The sequence below is a fragment of the Micropterus salmoides genome, unplaced genomic scaffold, assembly GCF_014851395.1.
Source record: "Micropterus salmoides isolate LMB-PRFRI ecotype aquatic unplaced genomic scaffold, ASM1485139v1 Ms_hic_scaffold_2, whole genome shotgun sequence".
NCBI classification, from domain to species: Eukaryota; Metazoa; Chordata; class Actinopteri; order Centrarchiformes; family Centrarchidae; genus Micropterus; species Micropterus salmoides.
Window position 1 is genome coordinate 6,375,782 of NW_024041150.1, and position 19,593 is coordinate 6,395,374.

Genomic DNA, 19,593 nt, shown 5'->3' on the forward strand with positions numbered 1-19,593 from the left:
AGACTGGATTTAGTAGCAGAACCTAACCCTCCTCTCCTGGCTCTCTCCAGCCGCCGTGGTGCCTGGTCCAGTTGTTTTGCCGGGTGGATCGTGGTCTGCTGCTCTTTAATCCTAAAAAAACGTCTTCATCTTCCAATGACTGGATTTATGTCAGAGGTAACGCATGTTTTGGCAATAAAGCCGGAAAAAACAGATAAAAAAACAAGTGTAGTGAAGTTTGAAGGAGCTACCGACTGCTGCTTCTACAAGCGCTGCAGTGACCTGCCTCATCAACATCCCGGATCAAGCACTCAGCAGGTGGTCCATGTTCCAAGCTGTCAGAGCAAGAGTCTGGCAAGATGAGAGGAAGTGTTTTCTACATTGATGATGTTTGGTACATTGATGATGCATGAACACAGTCAAGATGGACTCTCTGTGTTGAAAACGGGCTCGGACAGGACAGCGAGGCATCGAGTGTTGTTCGAAACGGCTCCAACGATCTCTTCCTGTTGTTTAAGATGCCTTCAAACTGCCCCCGTAACAGCCGATGGTGACTTGATGCTGCCTTTACCCATAAACCAGCGCGGTTGCAGCCGGCGTAGCTTTTGAAAACTGGTCAAGATGGCGGACAAACAAGTGGAATTTGTACACAAATATACATTTTTAAAGGTTTTTAGTAGTTTTCTCGCTTCGATTTATGAAAAGTTAGTGAGAACTAAACACTGAACTATCATAGTAGCCCGTGACTGTAACCAACCAAGTTTGTTCAGTATGATTTCTGAGGCGTCTGTTAGCCATATGGCTTTTAAATATCTAGTTAGCTGACGATAAGGCTAGCGTCTTTTAACAGCCAGAAGAAACAGAAGATGGCGTGCTGACGTCACATGATGCTGTTAGTGCAGCCCTAGAAGGCTGTCCGAAACTACTGTTAACAGAGACTTCGCTTGAAAGTGATGCCTTCTGAGGCAGCTGCCCTCCGTTTCAAACACAGCCATAGTATATAAATAACTGTATTGTTGTATTTTATGTTACCATATTTTAATATAGGCCTACACTTAATTACATGTTGTGTGTGTAGCACAAAGGAACTACAAATTGTGTTTTGTTATGCAGCTTTGTGCTGTATAATGATAAAAAACCTTGTCTCTGTCCACAGACACAGGTGGAGACAGGCTGTGTAAGTAAGTAAAATTTATTTATATAGCATTTTTTACAGATAAAATCACAAGGTGCTTCACAGTATAACAATAAAATACAATTCTTGTTAGACACCAGAAACACATTGACATATTACAGACAATGTGTCTTGCTCTGGTTCACTGTGATGGCTTCAACACATGGAAATAAAATGTGTTTTATTAGTTTGGAGCTGGAAGTTGATGTCTGTCATTATTCTCCTTTAATCCCAGAAGCAAAGCAGATATTATTTTAGATGAACTGAGCTCATTCTAGCCGCCTCGCTGTCTTCTTCCTAAATCTTTATTTGGACTGTTGTTTGGATGTTTAACTCAGGGAGAGCATCTCAACACGTCTTTAGCACTTTGTACTTTCTCACACACATTTTAATTTAGTTTTTTCTAATGTATGTTTACCCAAAGCTATGTTTGTTTTGTATTTTTGTTATTTTGTGTAAGTATAAGTACTTGTATAAGTTAGTAAATAAGAAAAAACGTGTGTAATTTCTGCTGTTTTAGTGGTAGGCATGCTGCTGTTTAGGATGGGATTCAGAGCAGCTGTTTTGCAGCAGCTGTTGTGTTTTTGGCAATATGGATAAAATCTTAAACCACAATTTATGTCAGTTTCTATGAAATTGTACATTTTCTGGAAATCCATAAAAATCAGTTTGTAGACCAAACTGTGAATGTTTGTCTTTGACCAACTCAGTGAATTAAAAGCTGACAAATGAAGGTTCAACAAAATCTCTGCTGGTTGACAAATCTCTATTGTCTATATGAACATAAAGCCCAACCTGCTGTTAGCAGGGAGGCATCCTGCACTTTCTGACCAAGTGAGGTTTCCTCACAACTCTTAAAGTTTTCAGACTTTTTAGATAATAATTTGGGGCAGAAATGATAAAGTGTGACAGGGACAGTCACAACAGATCAGACCAACATGTTCAGTAGAAGTTAGTAAAGTCTGCTGTATGTTTCCCCTTTTTAACTTTAGCTCATTATTAGCTGAGATCCAACAAGAACAAGCAGATTTCCCAAACTGTCAGACTGTTTCTTTAAATACCTTGGCTTTCTGCAGGGGACACTTTGGAAACTAGCAAACTGCTAAAAAGATAACTCCCAATAAAAATAAACATTTCAACAGTAAATATTGCCAAAATATGACATTCGCCTGGTATATATTTTTTTAAATTGATGTTTTGTATTTTAGTTTATTTTCATCAAATTTACAGTTACAGTTGCATTCCAGCTGTATTAGAAGACATTCAGTTGCATTATCATGTGTTTGAAGATGGTTTTGATGGTTTATTGCATTAAACTATGGCTTGCAGGCGAGGATGAAAATATCATACTTTTCTTTATTGTATCTCCATTTAGTCTGTAATGGTAAAATAAATATGTCAGTTACCAATGGATTTATATTCCTTAGCTTCTGATCTTTAAAAGGAGACCAGAATTATGCATCTAGGCCTAATGGTTGAGGAGTTATTACTGATTACTGGGTTTGTCATTTTAGGCGTTTTTCCTAGAAAAAGGTGACAGTCCCCAAATAAAACCTGCAGTGGGCAAAGCACTGTTTGGTCGAAGATCACACTACAGACATTGTCTTTCTCCCCACTGCTTGGCTCACTAAAATTGCATTAAATAAGAGATTCAGACACTCGAGCTCTGATCAGGTAGTGTAAACAGGGAAATCTTGGTATACTAATCTTCACAACATTTGGCTAAATGTATCTGAAATGTAGCCAACAACTGTCATCACAGGACAATACTGTTGGAATGACTTCTGCAGACTACAAAAAGGGCACTACTGTTACTATATGACAATAGTAAAAATACAGCAGCTTAGTGCTGAATTCAGAGGGTGCTCTAGTTGATATTACAGCCTAATAATTTGATGTCAGCAGCTGTTTGCACTTGTTTTGTAATGATTATAGGAGCTGCATTGGTGCGATGTGCTGATCATCTCTGACAATATCTGAATATTCATGTAGGCATAAATCATCCCTCAGCACCTCGCCCAACTAATTGTTTTCTCAAATTTATCCCAGCTCTACCGGTCCTTGTAGCTTCCCAGGTGGTTTCATAATTGTGTTGTATTGACGAGTGTTTTCTTTAACGGTTTACTCTTATGTTTAGAGAGGCTGCTGTCAGTCAATAAAAGGTTTCCATTGGCACATTAATGATACAGTGGGACATTTAAGCCGCAAAACAAAAAAAATGTAGTAAAAAACTTGACAGGACAGACAGAGTAAACTCTGCAGAGGAAACAGAATTCAACTTTTAGCCTCTGAAATGTTTAGATGCTCTGATGGAGCTCAGGATTGATCAGGGGTGCGTTTCCCAAACAACCACGGAAGGTAGCATTGAAATATGTTGGTACGATGTATTGTTAAACTAACCAACATCTGAAGTGAGACCGTTTCCCAAAACTGTCGTACCTTGTTGGTACCACCGTGGTTTGGACCAACATAGTTACTAACTAACTAACTAACATGTTTACAGGTGTGTTTGTCTGACTTTCACAGCAGGAAACTCACAAAACGTTGTCATAATCTGCCTAAATATGTCAGTTGTGCCCCATAATTAAGTGACATTATTATGCTAACTTATTATTTAGGCTTTTCATATTATAGTCATTCTGGCAATTGGGCATGTTCCCCAAAAGAAAATACTTCTTTGCAATCTCACATCCTCACAGTTGATTTGTCCACACCTACACCTCCACTCTCTCTCCGCCTCCTCTGGATTCCCCTGCCACCACATTCATTCTCCCATTATCACCTGGTTTGCAGCAAAGACTTACGGTACAACAAGTCCTGCGTTTGAGTCCAGCCTGTTAGCAAACACAACGTACCTGTGTAGCGGTGTAGATGGGCAGACGGTTAAGTTTGTGTTTCAGAGGACCCAGGAGCAGACACACACTCTGAAGTTTGTTGAGAACAATGTATTTTAATGAGCAACACAACGAGGCTGGAGAGGAAAGGGGAGCGTGGCTGACGATGGTGGGAGGCTGGCTCGCTGACTGAAGAGGAGTAGTGGTCTGAGGTGGTCTGAGGAGTCTGGGGTGCAGAATATGGAACAGGAGCCGAGGAGACAAAAAAGGCACGTGAGCGATACAGTGAGAGAGTACTGGAGAATACAAAAGACAAACTAGTTTTCTGGGCAGAGAGAGTAAACGAAACCATCAGGTGACAAATGGCAGGAGAACAGGAGCGTCTGAGTGGAGGAGGTGATTGGGATCAGCTGTGGAGCTTTTTAGAAAACTGTGATTCACAAATTTTGAAACACACAAGTGTAACAGAGAGTGGATTTTGCTGCCGTGCTGGTAAAGCAGTTCACGTTGGAAACCATGTCATTATTTTAAGACAAGCAGTCCATCTTTCATTTCAAGCCTACAGGAAGAGTTTGAGACTCAAAGCAGCTCATCTAAACTTACAGCTGAGGTGACGACAGGCAGCCATCTCAAGACCACAGAACAGAATAATGCATATTTGTGCCTTTCTCATATCTTCAGAAGAGGAAGTGCAGATTAACAGGAACATGCTGCATCTTTTTACTTACTATATTCACTGTAGAGAAACATTAAAGGGGAACAAATGAGAAACCCAGAAAGTCAGACTGTATTTGTCTGTAACATGTTGAGGCAGATGGCCGTTGATCCTGAGTCACAGTTCAGCTCGAGGTTTCTTTGCCTCTAAGCGTGGCTCATTTAGTATCATTAATTAGTAAAGCGTTATCAGAAATAGAATATTTATGAACAGAATCAATATCACTTTCTTCCTCATGTGCTAGTTCATCTGTCAGCAGGTGTTTGCTCATGGTGGGAAGTGTTAATAATATTACAGAGAGGACGGCCTAGACCCGCTCCACATGAAAAATTCAATCAGACAACTTTTGTTTGAAGTGGGGCTATATAAATAGAATTGAACTGAAATTTGAATCATAAGGCAAGAGGTCCAACACTATCATTAAAACAATCAGAGAACTTGGATGGTAGCTGTACAGTACATACTGGGTCAGACCAATTACACTGAGTTTAATTTGTTCTTCTCTCATTCCCTAAATATGATGTTGGCATGTAAAAAATAGTACCAGCTTTTTTAGAAGAATGTGATTCACAGATTTTGAAACACACTAAGCACGACTAACAGAGAGTGGATTTTGCTGCCGTGCTGGTAAAGCAGTTCACTTTGGAAACCATTCAATGGTTTTGAAGACAAGCAGAGTCCATCTTTCATTTCAAGCCTACAGGAAGAGTTTGATACTCAAAGCAGCTCATCTAAACTTTCAGCTGAGGTGACGACAGGCAGCCATCTCAGGACCACAGAACAGGATAAAGCATATTTGTGCCTTTCTCATATCTTCAGAAGAGGAAGTGCAGATTAACAGGAACCTACTGCATGTGATCACTTACGACATTTACTGTAGACTGTTTAGCTGCAGAGGACAACACATCAGACTTTGCAGTAGGGAACTCTTTCAATTGGGGTATCAGAGCTTTCAAAGGTAAAGTTTAAGTAAAGTTTGTGACATTACTTTTATATGTAGAGATGATAAGAACTTTAAACAGTCATGAAGATGGATGTGCAGGAATATAAAACTGAAAGACAGCAGTTTGTGATTTGATATGATTGTGGGTAAACTATAGGACACTGTGTTTGTGTGAACTTCACCTCACAGCTTTAGTGATGTCACTGAACAATGTTAGGTAGATATTAAAAACCTGCTCCCTTTAATAACCTGATCTCTCAAACAGGTTTCACTCTGAAGAATGGAAGAATTTTACTTTAACTCACTGAACCAAAGCTTTGATTACTGGAACATCACCTCTGACTACTATCCTTGCATCGACTACACTGAGCTCGATGACTATAACAACAACCCTGATTTCATCCCGAATGTGGTGACATACGTAATCGTTGCTGTCGGCCTTCCTCTGACCCTGGTGGCCATCTATGCTCTTTATTCTATGGTATGTACATTCTGACTGAGAGTTATTTATTTCCTGTCTGTGTCGTGTGTCTGTCCTACAGTCTGTCTGTCTGTAAAGGATCTGGATCTGGTTTGGGGGCTAGGTGTCAGGGTTGATTCCATAGATAAAATGTACATGAAGCTGATTGGACCCTAAACAGATGCAGTTTCCATGTGTGGCTCCATCCAGCCTTCTCTTAAACTGTTGAGGTTAATGGCACCATTTAGTTACAGCTCAAGACAAACATCAAACAGTCAGAGCAGTTTGAGCAGCAGTATTTGAGAGGAAATTGTGAAATCTGGAGACATTAATTTTGTATTTTGTTTTTTGAAAACTATTTGATGGATTAACAAAAAAATGATAGAGACATTCATGGAGGATGAATCGTACTAACACTCGTGATCCCCCGACTTTTCATTTAACGCCATCATCAGGTCATAAATGTTCATTTGTCCAATGATTTAATTATAATAATGATACTACATTTTATTTCTATAACGCTTTAAAAGGTACTCAAATGCCCTTTACATGACAAAACAAAGACAACAAAATCAGCATATAAACCACAATAGAGAAACTAGAGATAACAAACAACTAGATAACGAAGCAAAACAGCATAAAAACAGGATGGAAACAAGACAGAAAACAGGTTAGGCTAGTCGATTACAGATTTAAAGCAGGTTTAAACAGGGCCCTGATTCAGAAAGTGGGTTTAGTGAAAACTCTGAGTTTGTTCAGCCTTAGATGAGGGAAACTCTGGGTTTTCAGTTTCACAGACCGAGATCAGATAAACTCTAAACTTACGCTGCGAACCTGACCTCCTCAGAAGGAGGTTGACTTCAACTAACGCTGAGTTTCTCTCTGACTCCTCCTGCGGAGCCTGAAGCGCCGTCTGACATTTCCTCATTCAGACTGTCGATATCAAAGCACATGCTGGAACGCTAGTACGGCGTTAGAAACATCAAAATCCCAGTTAGATAAGCTATTAGTTTGTTACCCAAACATGATCTTGGACATGACCACTTTTATGATCAATCTGTCATCGATGTATGGACAGAGGATTATCTTTGGACATCAGCACAGAATAGAATCTATAGGCTGCACTGTCCTTTATGACACAGTGACTCTGGACGTCAAGGCAGCTGTCAGGTTCAGATGCTCTGAAACACTTACTGTGAGCTTCATAGTGATCACTGTTTAAACTAATCTGTTTAAAACTGATCAGTGAACAAGAGGCCTAATCTTTCATACTATAGTCACACTGATCGGAGCATTCCTATCTAGTTATCATGCTGGAGATAATGTGACTATTTCTGAGTGAGGATGACTGCGGTGCAGCTGAAACTATTCATGTACTTTATAAGTGAGTTTTTCATTATTAGCTGCTGAGAGTCTGAATGTGTGTGACAGCATTTCATAAAATACAAAATGAGCCAGATTTTATTAAAGTAAAATAGACGTCAAAACAGTCAGTTTGAACCTACACAGATTTTCAGCTGCAAGAAAATCATTAATAGGCTAACCTGCTGGGTCGGACTGTGACTTTACAATCACAGGTCCACGAGAAAACTGCGTCTTATATTTGATCCATGTTTCATCTTCAGGCACCGGCCTTTTGTCCCGTCAGGTTCCAGCTGAACACAACCTATTTAAAAACTGGAAGTAGCCTAATAGGCTAAAGGAGAATTTCAGCACTTTATCATTTATTGATGAAATTCCAGTCTGCTAAATGATGAATGAGCAACGCTGTATAAAATGTGACACAACGTATTGATCCTTCCTCCACTCCTGTTTTTAAAGACTTTGTCATGGTCCATGTTTCTACAGCACCACTGGATTAAAATGGGGGCTCCGCTCGTTATTTACCCACGTAGTATCAGAGCTCAATAGATGATTTTTTTTCATCCCCACGCAGGCGCTTCCATCAGGTTCAACATACCTGAGTTGATTGAACTAATTCTGATCATCTGTTCAGGAAACTAAAACTCAGACTTTCCCAGCTCACTCCCACCTTCTGTTAACATGGCTCCTCTTCTTATTTGTGCGATCCTCCCTGAAATGCTGATTCAAGGAGGAGAGATTCTCACCTTACAAACACAAACATGAGCCTCAAACTGCAACTCCAGTCTGGATAAATCCAGGTCATGTGTTTGAGCCAGAACGCTTCATATCTGTGGCTGAAAAACTGCTGCAGAAGCTGCAGGAAATCTGGCCCTTAGTCTTGTTCCTGCAGTGATTGGCCAGTGGGTCATATCTGAGATTTCTGTTGGATGAAAAAGTCAGAAATGGCTCTGACTGCAGCTGCTGGGCAGAGCAAGATGACAGATTTGGGAGGAGGTGGACTTCACAACATGTTTCCAACTGCTTGTTGACTTTTACCAATGTTTTCCTGCAGGTGAGAAGAGATCATGTTGCTCCCATCTACCTCATCAACCTCTCATTACCGACCTGATTCAGTTCTGCTGCATGATCGTTCAGGTGGCACACTGAGGATGGAGGATATCTCATCTTCTTTTATATTTACCTCACTTCTCTGATTGCCAGTGTTGGCTTCATGGTCTGCTCCCTGGAAAGGTATCTGTCTGTCTATCCAGTATGTGTGGAGCTCCTTCTGTGTCTGAACATTATATTAGTTTATAACTCTGAAGCTCCTCAAAGACTTTGTGTCCATCTTGTATTACAGGTATTTGGTCATCGCCCACCCACTGTGGTACCGCTTCAGACTATCCATCAAGACCTCTGTGGTGGTCTGTGTCCTGGTCTGGGTCCTTTCTGGTGTCTGTGGCGTCTGTTTCTATGTCTTTGTTGAAAATCTGGGGACATACATAATGTTCGCCATCCTCCTCCTCCTTCCCTTCCGCTGTTAATATTCTCCTGGTTGGGACCCTCAAAGCCCTGTCTGCTTCCATCTCGGTCCCCTCTGATGAAAAACGTCGAACTATGGGAGTTTTGGTTCTGTTGCTGCTTATTTACACCTGCTGTTCCTGCCCTTCATGATTTGGCACCTAAAACAAAAGTTGACGAGAACCTCACAACCTGTCTTTCATGTTTCTTAGGTTCAGTCCTCTTGCAGACTTGTCCTGTATGTCTTCATGAGGAAAGGGTTCATAGACAAGCTTTTGGCCTCTGTGTGTTGCTGCAGAATGGACAGCAATGATATCAGCAGTCCATAGTATGAATGATGACAACATTTCCACAGTCAGCTTCATGTAGGCAGAGAAAGAGGGAGAGAGAGAAAGGGGAGGAAACAGGAGGAGAAATGGAGGCCAATAGAAAGGATAGAGACGAGACAGATCCTGTCATCTACTGAGACCATTTCCAATAAGACACCTAACTGTAGAGAACAGGAAGCACTGTTTGGACTCTGCTGTGGGAGAAGTGGCTGCTGGGAAATGTTTTGGTCAACTTGCTCTGGTTCACTGTGATGGCTTCAACACATGGAAATAAAATGTGTTTTATTAGTTTGGAGCTGGAAGTTGATGTCTGTCATTATTCTCCTTTAATCCCAGAAGCAAAGCAGATATTATTTTAGATTATTTGAATTCTTGAGGTTCCTTTAGATGAATGTTTTTAAATGAGTAAGCATTTCATTAGTGTATTTTATCTGCATGATGAAGTCTGGTTTTGATGTGTGGGCTGTTACTGTTGCATACAGTATGTACAGTATACACACACAGGCCACTTTATTAGGTACACCTGCACACATGGCAGCAGCTCAGTGTATTTAGGCTTGTAGACGTGGTCAAGACAACCTGCTGAAGCTCAAACTGAGCATCAGAATGGGGAAGAAAGGAGATATCAGGAACTTTGAACATAGCATGGTTGTTGGTGCCAGACGGGTCTGAGTATTTTAGAATCTGCTGATCTACTGGGATTTTCACACTCAACCATCTCTAGGGTTTACAGAGAAAGGTCCGAAAAAGAGAAAATATCCAGTGAGCAGCAGTTGTGTGGACGAAAATGCAACAACACCTTGTTGAAAGTATGTCACGAAGAAGTAAGACCGTTCTGAAGGCAACAGCGGATCCAAGCCGGTACTAGCAAGGTGTACCTAATAAAGTGGACAATGAGTGCATAGGTATACGTGAAGATGATTTTATTTTATTGTGTCGTTTGTTTGTCCTGCTGCCTTTCTTGGCCAGGATGCCTTTGAATAAGGGATTTTTATCTCAATGAGTCTTTCTTTAAATAAAATAGATGAACTGAGCTCATTCTAGCCGCCTCGCCGTCTTCTTCCTAAATCTTTATTTGACTGTTGTTGGATGTTAACACAGGGAGAGCATCTCATCACGTCTTTAGCACTTTGTACTTTCTCACACACATTTTAATTTAGTTGTTTACTAATGTATGTTACCCAAAACTGTGTTTTTTTTTTTTTACCCAAATAAGAAAAAATGACATTTTAATTTAATATAAGTTTAATATTTGGCGTATTAGTGATAACTGCATGTTACAGACCTATTACATGAATCGGATGTATTTTAAAGGTTGTAAAATTTAATCAGCAAAATAAGCAAATTAATAACGGAAATACAAAATAAAGTAAAAAGATATAAAGTAGGAACTTTTTGAGCATTTTCTTGATCTACAGACTCAAACCTCAAACCTCTTCTTTTTTCTTTCTGTCTTTACCTCATGTTCTTTATTCCAAATATTCTACCTTCTATGATTGTTTTTTTCCTCTGCTGTCTCTTGTTACACAATAAAATATTTATATTTCCTACTTTCTCTCCGGGTGCTCCGGCTTCCTTCCACCGTCCAAAGACATGCAGGCTAGGCTAATTGATGGACTGGCGACCTGTCCAGGGTGGACCCCGCCTTTCGCCCGATGTCAGCTGGGATTGGCTCCAGCCCCTCGCGACCCTGTACGCAGGATAAGCGGTTGACGATGGATGGATGGACATGTCAGAACTGAAGCAGTAACTGGTTTAACCACAGTATGCTGTACACCTCCAGTTCAAAGCTGCCTCGTGCTTTGCATGCAAACCTGCTTCTAAAGAAATGAGGGCAGCCATGTTACAGTTGCATATTCATTTAAATTCTCAGTTTTGTCCTCTGCTAGCATTTTCTGATGTTGATATTTCTCCAGTAAATGCTGACAGCTGAGATTTTAAAGAGAGTTTCATGTGTTGTGACAATATGATTATTGATAAATTTCTCCCAGAGGGAAAGATGTGTTTAACCAAAGAGAAGTCGTAGACAGTTAATGATCCCTCCTGTAAAGGCTGTGTAGGTGCACAGAGTCTAAATGCATTTAAGCATTTATCTGGATGTTTGGAGTGAAAGAAGAGACTCAGTGTTTCTCAGTCACTGCTTGAACATGGTGACATTTCAGTTCACCAAGCTGTATGTTTGTGTTGTTAGACAGAGTGAATGTGTCGGCCTGCAGTTTCTCCTGATCCATTTTCATGCTAAAATGGTGGTTAACAGTTCACCTTTATGTTAAAATGTTGTCTCAATAAGTGTGAAGGAAGCAGAGTGCAGATTCTGCAAATGAAGATAAAATATTCAGATGGTTCAACAGTTGGATTCATCAGACAGACAAGCCTCCACCTCCAAAGGGACATTAAACAGGTGGAGCAAAGAGTGCAGAAGACAGCACAGCGTCCCAGAACAAAGCTCCTGTACCTCAAGTCACTGAAGGATCTGGATCCAAACCTGATTCAGTGGCTGCAGTAAGTAGCTCACATCAGCACCAAAGAACCTCCTCTGTGTCATCAGGGAGCCGTTTATGAAATATAATAAGCATCGCTATTAAGACAGATTTTAAAAGTTTGATTAGATTTTTTAAATCCTGATTTCTCAGGAAGAGAAATAAGTAAAAGCAGAAGAAAACATCAGCAGGTGTGTCAGCACTGTGGCCAGTTATTGTGAGCGGCTCACATGCACATTTCCCAGTAAAATAAATGTTGAGGAGTGTGACAGTTCTTTTTCCTGCTGATGTTCACTATTTCTGTGATGCATCATTTCCATATTCATGTCACTCCTTTTCCTTAGAAGAGCAGCTGTAGATCATCATCAGCCTGCTGCTTGTTATCACTTCCCATATTTGAGGTTTGGCTGCAGAGGACAAACATCGGCCACTGGTGTAGGAACTCATTCAGGTGGGTCTCTCAGCTTTTAAAGGTAAATTTGATCAGATTACTTTTTATTCTATGTAGAGCGTATTAAACAGATAAATGAACATGCAAACTGTAACAACCAGACAGCTTTGGACTGTAGGTGGACAGGATACTGAGATTAAACCAGTTAGGTTTTATTTCCTTTGGGGTATTTTCACTCTCTTCCCTTAAAGATAAAAACATTTACATGACACTTTATCCAAAGCGACTTACAATTGCTATACACGTCAGAGGTCACGCGCCTCTGGAGCAACGAGGGGTTAAGTGTCTTGCTCAGGGACACAATGGTGGATCGGTCACAGTCGGGGATTGAACCCGGGTCTCTCACATCAAAGGCAGGCATTGTATCCATTGCGCCATCACCACGTAAAAGCATACAATACGTATTTTAAATTAATTAAAATCAGGTAAAGAAGGAATGATGAAAATGAGATAGAGTGTAATTATCCTTGCCGTTGTGTTTATTTCATGTTCATTAGTTATTAGTTAGTGTTCCCATCAAAAATGACCAGCACATTATAGTTTAATGTAAATCCATCATAATACATATATCATCACATAATAGGTTTAAGTTCTTTTGCACATTACATATTTTATTTATTTATCTATTTATGGCCTGTAGCCCTCATTGACAAGAGCTCATACAATAAGTTTTTGAGTAAAAAAAGCACAATATAAACAATAATAAACTTTATTCATAGTTTATTAAACAAAGTACAAAGTGATTCACAAAAAACACAGAGAGAGAGAGAGATGACATCAAATACCACAGTGAGTGATAAAATACTTCAGAGCATAATAAAATAAAATAAAATTAACAGTAAAAATACAGCATTAACTACGCAGGATGTAAGAGAAGATAAAATGAGAACAAATTCAATGACAAAGACGTGTCACAACATCAGGACACATCTGCCACGTTATAATACAAGACACTATTATTATTTACAGCTAAATGAGTGAATCTAAATATAAAGGAGCCAGTGTAAAAAGGCCAAACCAGGTGTGATGTGATCGTCCCTTTTGGTTCTTGTTAAAATCCAAGCTGCTTAGTTCTGCACAGTCTGTAGATTCTTTTGATGAATACAGGAGAAAAAGCTGTTGCAATAATCCGAACGTGAAGAAATAAAAGCTGCACAACAGGTTCTGCATCTCAGATATTTAAAACAGATTTTAGTTTTGCAATATTTTATAGGTGGCAAAAACACGACAGAACAAACTTAACTCAAAACATAAATTGCTATCAAGACGCCAAGATTTCTTGCAACAGGCTTGATATATTGTGAAAGGCGACCAGTAGATGGCAGTAACTGGTTTACAACATGTTGGGGTTCCAATAACAAGGATTTCTTTTTTGTTGGAATTATCTGACAATTTAACATTTTTTTACATCAGCCAGTCAGTCCTGTAGAGAACTTTGAGGTCAGTGGGCTTCACAGGGAGATACAATTGTGTCATCTGCATAAGAATTGAAAGAAATACCATGTCTGCATATTACATCTCCCAAGGGGGAGCAAATGTATGGATAACAAAACTGGTCCACAAATTAACCCATTAAGGCATCTGATTATTGATAAGAGAATAAAAAGACTTCAAAGTGTTAATAGATTACACTTCAGTAAATACTGTATAACACTACTCTATTTATCGCTTTTTTTTTATCATTACACTTCTGTTGATATTGTATAATACTGTAAATATCAATATTTATGTTCATTTATTCTTATATTTTTATACTTATTTTCTCTACTCATTATTCTATTCTATCTATATTTTCCCTCAGGGATCTGAAGTATTCTGATTCTGATACAAAGATGTTCTTGATGTGATAAAACAATATCAGACATTAATTAGACTACTTTACTTAAAACTTTAAATGTTTCTGACATATATTGAGTAATGCAGTATGATAATCAAATGTATTTTTGCATCAGTGCATCAGAAATCAACTGAAACGATTCACAGACTGCAGAAAGTTATACGAGATGACGTATTTACTTAATTGATTACGTCGATGAATCGCCCCTGACCTACACCAGACACGTTATTGAAAGTTCAAAGAATTTCATCAGTAGCAAGGACATTAGAAGACTCATCAGTGTGCATATTAAAAATACCACCAAAGACTGGATATAGATTCAGGGGGTACCATCAGAAAAGGGCCGGCTGGTTTAGGGTGCGATAAATAACAGCGATTAACTCTCGGGTTGGATGGCCTCCTCGAGCCACCTGAAGGCCATGTCATTGGTACACTTTCATATATAAGGCAATTCTTGGTCTGCTGCCAAGCTACCTTTATGTTCATATCATGCAGAAAAGTAATGGGACACTCTTTGCGTTCTCAGGACTTCTTTATGCTCTCTGTGCCAAACACCTGTACATAAACGGGAAAGAAGGCATTTCTGTATTCTGCACCTTCAGCATGGAATATGTTGCAAAAGGACTAGAAACTCACCAAATTAATCTCACTAAACGCATTTAAATCCAAAATGAAAGACTTAGAGGCAGATGCCTTAATATGTAAATTTGTCTGTACCTATGTGTTTGTATTTATTTTTTTAATATGCTGCTGCCTGTCTTGGTCAGGTCACCCTTGCAAAAGAGGTTGTTAATCTCAATGGGATTTCCTGGTTAAATAAAGGTTAAATAAAATAAATAAAAATCTCTAATCACAACATATCATATCATGTCCAGCCTCTCAAGCTAAAGCTAATCTCCCCCTGAGATCAGCTGCGTAACTCAAATCACCAAAATAACAGACTAACTAGCTAGATAAAAGTAACAGCAAACGAGCCAATAAACACACACAACCGCTGACTTTTGCTGTTTTCACTGTTTTCAGTCCAAAATCAGCTGATTTGTTGATAAAATATCTCGGCCCCCCATCTTCATTATTGTGCAATGCCTGGGAGCTGTGTGACTGACTTCTCTCGTCTTTCTCTGCAGAGCAGGAGAAGTGCCGCTTTTTGCGGTCTGGAAGCCGACTCGTAGTAGCTACATAGACATCCACGCTATCGCCGTTCTCAAGCTATACTCCTGTAAAGCATGGGGGTGCTTTTGTTGATGAATATTCACTGTTTTATCAATATATCAATGTTTTGGAAGCATTATGTTATTTGGAACGTGGTTATATGGACAGAAATAGGGGTAATAGTTTTAAAGATAACTCCCAATAAAAATAAACATTTCAACAGTAAATACTGCCAAAATATGACATTCGCCTGGTATATTTTTTAAATTGATGTGTTGTATTTTAGTTTATTTTCATCAAATTTACAGTTACAGTTGCATTCCAGCTGTATTAGAAGACATTCAGTTGCATTATCATCGTGTTTGAAGATGGTTTTGATGGTTTATTGCATTAAACTATGGCTTGCAGGCGAGGATGAAAATATCATACTTTTCTTTATTGTATCTCCATTTAGTCTGTAATGGTAAAATAAATATGTCAGTTTCCAATGGATTTATATTCCTTAGCTTCTGATCTTTAAAAGGAGACCAGAATTATGCATCTAGGCCTAATGGTTGAGGAGTATTACTGATTACTGGGTTTGTTAGTTTAGGCGTTTTTCCTAGAAAAAGGTGACAGTCCCCAAATAAAACCTGCAGTGGGCAAAGCACTGTTTGGTCGAAGATCACACTACAGACATTGTCTTTCTCCCCACTGCTTGGCTGACTAAAATTGCATTAAATAAGAGATTCAGACACTCAAGCTCTGATCAGGTAGTGTAAACAGGGAAATCTTGGTATACTAATCTTCACAACATTTGGCTAAATGTATCTGAAATGTAGCCAACAACTGTCATCACAGGACAATACTGTTGGAATGACTTCTGCAGACTACAAAAAGGGCACTACTGTTACTATATGACAATAGTAAAAATACAGCAGCTTAGTGCTGAATTCAGAGGGTGCTCTAGTTGATATTACAGCCTAATAATTTGATGTCAGCAGCTGTTTGCACTTGTTTTGTAATGATTATAGGAGCTGCATTGGTGCGATGTGCTGATCATCTCTGACAATATCTGAATACTCATGTAGGCATAAATCATCCCTCAGCACCTCGCCCAACTAATTGTTTTCTCAAATTTATCCCAGCTCTACGGTCCTTGTAGCTTCCCAGGTGGTTTCATAATTGTGTTGTATTGACGAGTGTTTTCTTTAACGGTTTACTCTTATGTTTAGAGAGGCTGCTGTCAGTCAATAAAAGGTTTCCATTGGCACATTAATGATACAGTGGGACATTTAAGCCGCAAAACAAAAAAAATGTAGTAAAAAACTTGACAGGACAGACAGAGTAAACTCTGCAGAGGAAACAGAATTCAACTTTTAGCCTCTGAAATGTTTAGATGCTCTGATGGAGCTCAGGATTGATCAGGGGTGCGTTTCCCAAACAACGCAGAAGGTAGCACTGAAATATGTTGGTACGATGTATTGTTAAACTAACCAACATCTGAAGTGCGACCGTTTCCCAAAACTGTCGTACCTTGTTGGTACCACCGTGGTTTGGACCAACATAGTTACTAACTAACTAACTAACATGTTTACAGGTGTGTTTGTCTGACTTTCACAGCAGGAAACTCACAAAACGTTGTCATAATCTGCCTAAATATGTCAGTTGTGCCCCATAATTAAGTGACATTATTATGCTAACTTATTATTTAGGCTTTTCATATTATAGTCATTCTGGCAATTGGGCATGTTCCCCAAAAGAAAATACTTCTTTGCAATCTCACATCCTCACAGTTGATTTGTCCACACCTACACTCTCTCTCCGCCTCCTCTGGATTCCCCTGCCACCACATTCATTCTCCCATTATCACCTGGTTTGCAGCAAAGACTTACGGTACAACAAGTCCTGCGTTTGAGTCCAGCCTGTTAGCAAACACAACGTACCTGTGTAGCGGTGTGATTGGGCAGACGGTTAAGTTTGTGTTTCAGAGGACCCAGGAGCAGACACACACTCTGAAGTTTGTTGAGAACAAGGTATTTTAATGAGCAACACAACGAGGCTGGAGAGGAAAGGGGAGCGTGGCTGACGATGGTGGGAGGCTGGCTCGCTGACTGAAGAGGAGTAGTGGTCTGAGGTGGTCTGAGGAGTCTGGGGTGCAGAATATGGAACAGGAGCCGAGGAGACAAAAAAGGCACGTGAGCGATACAGTGAGAGAGTACTGGAGAATACAAAAGACAAACTAGTTTTCTGGGCAGAGAGTAAACGAAACCATCAGGTGACGAATGGCAGGAGAACAGGAGCGTCTGAGTGGAGGAGGTGATTGGGATCAGCTGTGGAGCTTTTTAGAAAACTGTGATTCACAGATTTTGAAACACACAAGTGTAACAGAGAGTGGATTTTGCTGCCGTGCTGGTAAAGCAGTTCACGTTGGAAACCATGTCATTATTTTAAGACAAGCAGAGTCCATCTTTCATTTCAAGCCTACAGGAAGAGTTTGATACTCAAAGCAGCTCATCTAAACTTTCAGCATGTCAGGACCACAGAACAGAATAAAGCATATTCCTGCCTTACTCTTCTTCAGAAGAGGAAGTGCAGATTAACAGGAACCTACTGCTATGATCACTTACGACATTTACTGTAGACTGTTTAGCTGCAGAGACAACACGTCAGACTTTGCAGTAGGGAACTCTTTCAATTGGGGTATCAGAGCTTTCAAAGGTAAAGTTTAAGTAAAGTTTGTGACATTACTTTTATATGTAGAGATGATAAGAACATTAAACAGTCATGAAGATGGATGTGCAGGAATATAAAACTGAAAGACAGCAGTTTGTGATTTGATATGATTGTGGGTAAACTATAGGTACACTGTGTTTGTGTGAACTTCACCTCACAGCTTTAGTGATGTCACTGAACAATGTTAGGTAGATATTAAAACCTGCTCCCTTTAATAACCTGATCTCTCAAACAGGTTTCACTCTGAAGAATGGAAGAATTTTACTTTAACTCACTGAACCAAAGCTTTGTATGGAACATCACCTCTGACTACTATGATTACATCGACAACACTGAGCTCCATGGCTATAACAACAACCCTGATTTCATCCTGTATGTGGTGACATACGTAATCGTTGCTGTCGGCCTTCCTCTGACCCTGGTGGCCATCTATGCTCTTTATTCTATGGTATGTACATTCTGACTGAGAGTTATTTATTTCCTGTCTGTGTCGTGTGTCTGTCCTACAGTCTGTCTGTCTGTAAAGGATCTGGATCTGGTTTGGGGGCTAGGTGTCAGGGTTGATTCCATAGATAAAATGTACATGAAGCTGATTGGACCCTAAACAGATGCAGTTTCCATGTGTGGCTCCATCCAGCCTTCTCTTAAACTGTTGAGGTTAATGGCACCATTTAGTTACAGCTCAAGAAAACATCAAACAGTCAGAGCAGTTTGTGCAGCAGTATTTGAGAGGAAATTGTGAAATCTGGAGACATTAATTTTGTATTTTGTTTTTTGAAAACTATTTGATGGATTAACAAAAAAATGATAGAGACATTCATGGAGGATGAATCGTACTAACACTCGTGATCCCCCGACTTTTCATTTAGCGCCATCATCAGGTCATAAATGTTCATTTGTCCAATGATTTAATTATAATAATGATAATACATTTTATTTCTAAACGCTTTAAAAGGTACTCAAATGCCCTTTACATGATAAAACAAAGACAACAAAATCAGCATATAAACCACAATAGAGAAACTAGAGATAACAAAAACTAGATACGAAGCAAAACAGCATAAAAACAGGATGGAAACAAGACAGAAAACAGGTTGACTAGTCGATTACAGATTTAAAGCAGGTTTAAACAGGGCCCTGATTCAGAAAGTGGGTTTAGTGAAAACTCTGAGTTTGTTCAGCCTTAGATGAGGGAAACTCTGGGTTTTCAGTTTCACAGACCGAGATCAGATAAACTCTAAACTTACGCTGCGAACCTGACCTCTCAGAAGGAGGTTGACTTCAACTAACGCTGAGTTTCTCTCTGACTCCTCCTGCGGAGCCTGAAGCGCCGTCTGACATTTCCTCATTCAGACTGTCAATATCAAAGCACATGCTGGAACGCTAGTACGGCGTTAGAAACATCAAAATCCCAGTTAGATAAGCTATTAGTTTGTTACCCAAACATGATCTTGGACATGACCACTTTTTGATCAATCTGTCATCGATGTATGGACAGAGGATTATCTTTGGACATCAGCACAGAATAGAATCTATAGGCTGCACTGTCCTTTATGACACAGTGACTCTGTGGACGTCAAGGCAGCTGTCAGGTTCAGATGCTCTGAAACATTACTGTGAGCTTCATAGTGATCACTGTTTAAACTAATCTGTTTAAAA

General features: G+C 39.6%; 1 protein-coding gene and 1 long non-coding RNA gene across 2 annotated transcripts in view; both read left to right on the forward strand.

Annotated features, from left to right (window-relative positions):
• The first annotated feature begins 5,369 nt into the window (after nucleotides 1-5,369).
• Nucleotides 5,370-9,284, forward strand: LOC119911432. Its single transcript, XR_005445858.1, has 4 exons — nucleotides 5,370-5,660; nucleotides 5,911-6,126; nucleotides 8,522-8,700; nucleotides 8,810-9,284. It is a non-coding gene; the product is annotated as an uncharacterized LOC119911432 (long non-coding RNA).
• An 8,583-nt stretch (nucleotides 9,285-17,867) lies between these two features.
• Nucleotides 17,868-19,593, forward strand: part of LOC119911392 (G-protein coupled receptor 4-like) — a 31,993-nt gene continuing 30,267 nt past the window's right edge. Inside the window, exons 1-2 of the mRNA XM_038730282.1 lie at nucleotides 17,868-17,919; nucleotides 18,170-18,382. Of these exons, the coding sequence (XP_038586210.1) occupies nucleotides 18,185-18,382 (198 nt within the window). The 5' untranslated portion in view covers nucleotides 17,868-17,919; nucleotides 18,170-18,184. The remainder of the gene's footprint in view (nucleotides 17,920-18,169; nucleotides 18,383-19,593) is intronic.